General features: G+C 67.8%; 1 protein-coding gene across 1 annotated transcript in view; it reads right to left on the bottom strand.

Moving 5' to 3' along the window:
• Window positions 1–53: 53 nt before the first annotated feature.
• The window catches only part of CLCN7 (chloride channel, voltage-sensitive 7), a gene marked incomplete at both ends in the record, with an annotated part of 6,615 nt that continues 6,398 nt past the window's right edge, over window positions 54–270 (bottom strand). The window contains 2 exons of the mRNA XM_010086592.1: window positions 54–134; window positions 224–268. Of these exons, the coding sequence (XP_010084894.1) occupies window positions 54–134; window positions 224–268 (126 nt within the window). The remainder of the gene's footprint in view (window positions 135–223; window positions 269–270) is intronic.

Below are 270 nucleotides of genomic sequence, written 5' to 3'. Positions count from 1 at the left end.
TCCGCCCCCCCGGAGGACCCCAGGCTGCCCACACCCAGCGAGCAGGGACTCACCTCATTGCGATTGTCCACGACCACCAAGTGCCGCAGTCCCAAGGCGCGGAAGAGCTTGAACACCCGCGGGAGCGATGCCTCCTGCAAGGCAGACCCGGGCTGCGTGGGCACCCATCGCCCACCCATGACCCCCGGGATGCTGGGGGGGCGGAGGGGTCCCTGGCTGTTACCTGAGGCACAGTGTAGGGTGAGGGGTTCATGAACTCGCTGAGGTCGA

The sequence above is a fragment of the Pterocles gutturalis genome, unplaced genomic scaffold (assembly GCF_000699245.1).
Source record: "Pterocles gutturalis isolate BGI_N339 unplaced genomic scaffold, ASM69924v1 scaffold12631, whole genome shotgun sequence".
NCBI classification, from domain to species: domain Eukaryota; kingdom Metazoa; phylum Chordata; class Aves; order Pterocliformes; family Pteroclidae; genus Pterocles; species Pterocles gutturalis.
Note: the sequence above shows the minus strand (reverse complement) of the source record. Positions and strands in the feature narration are given on the sequence as shown.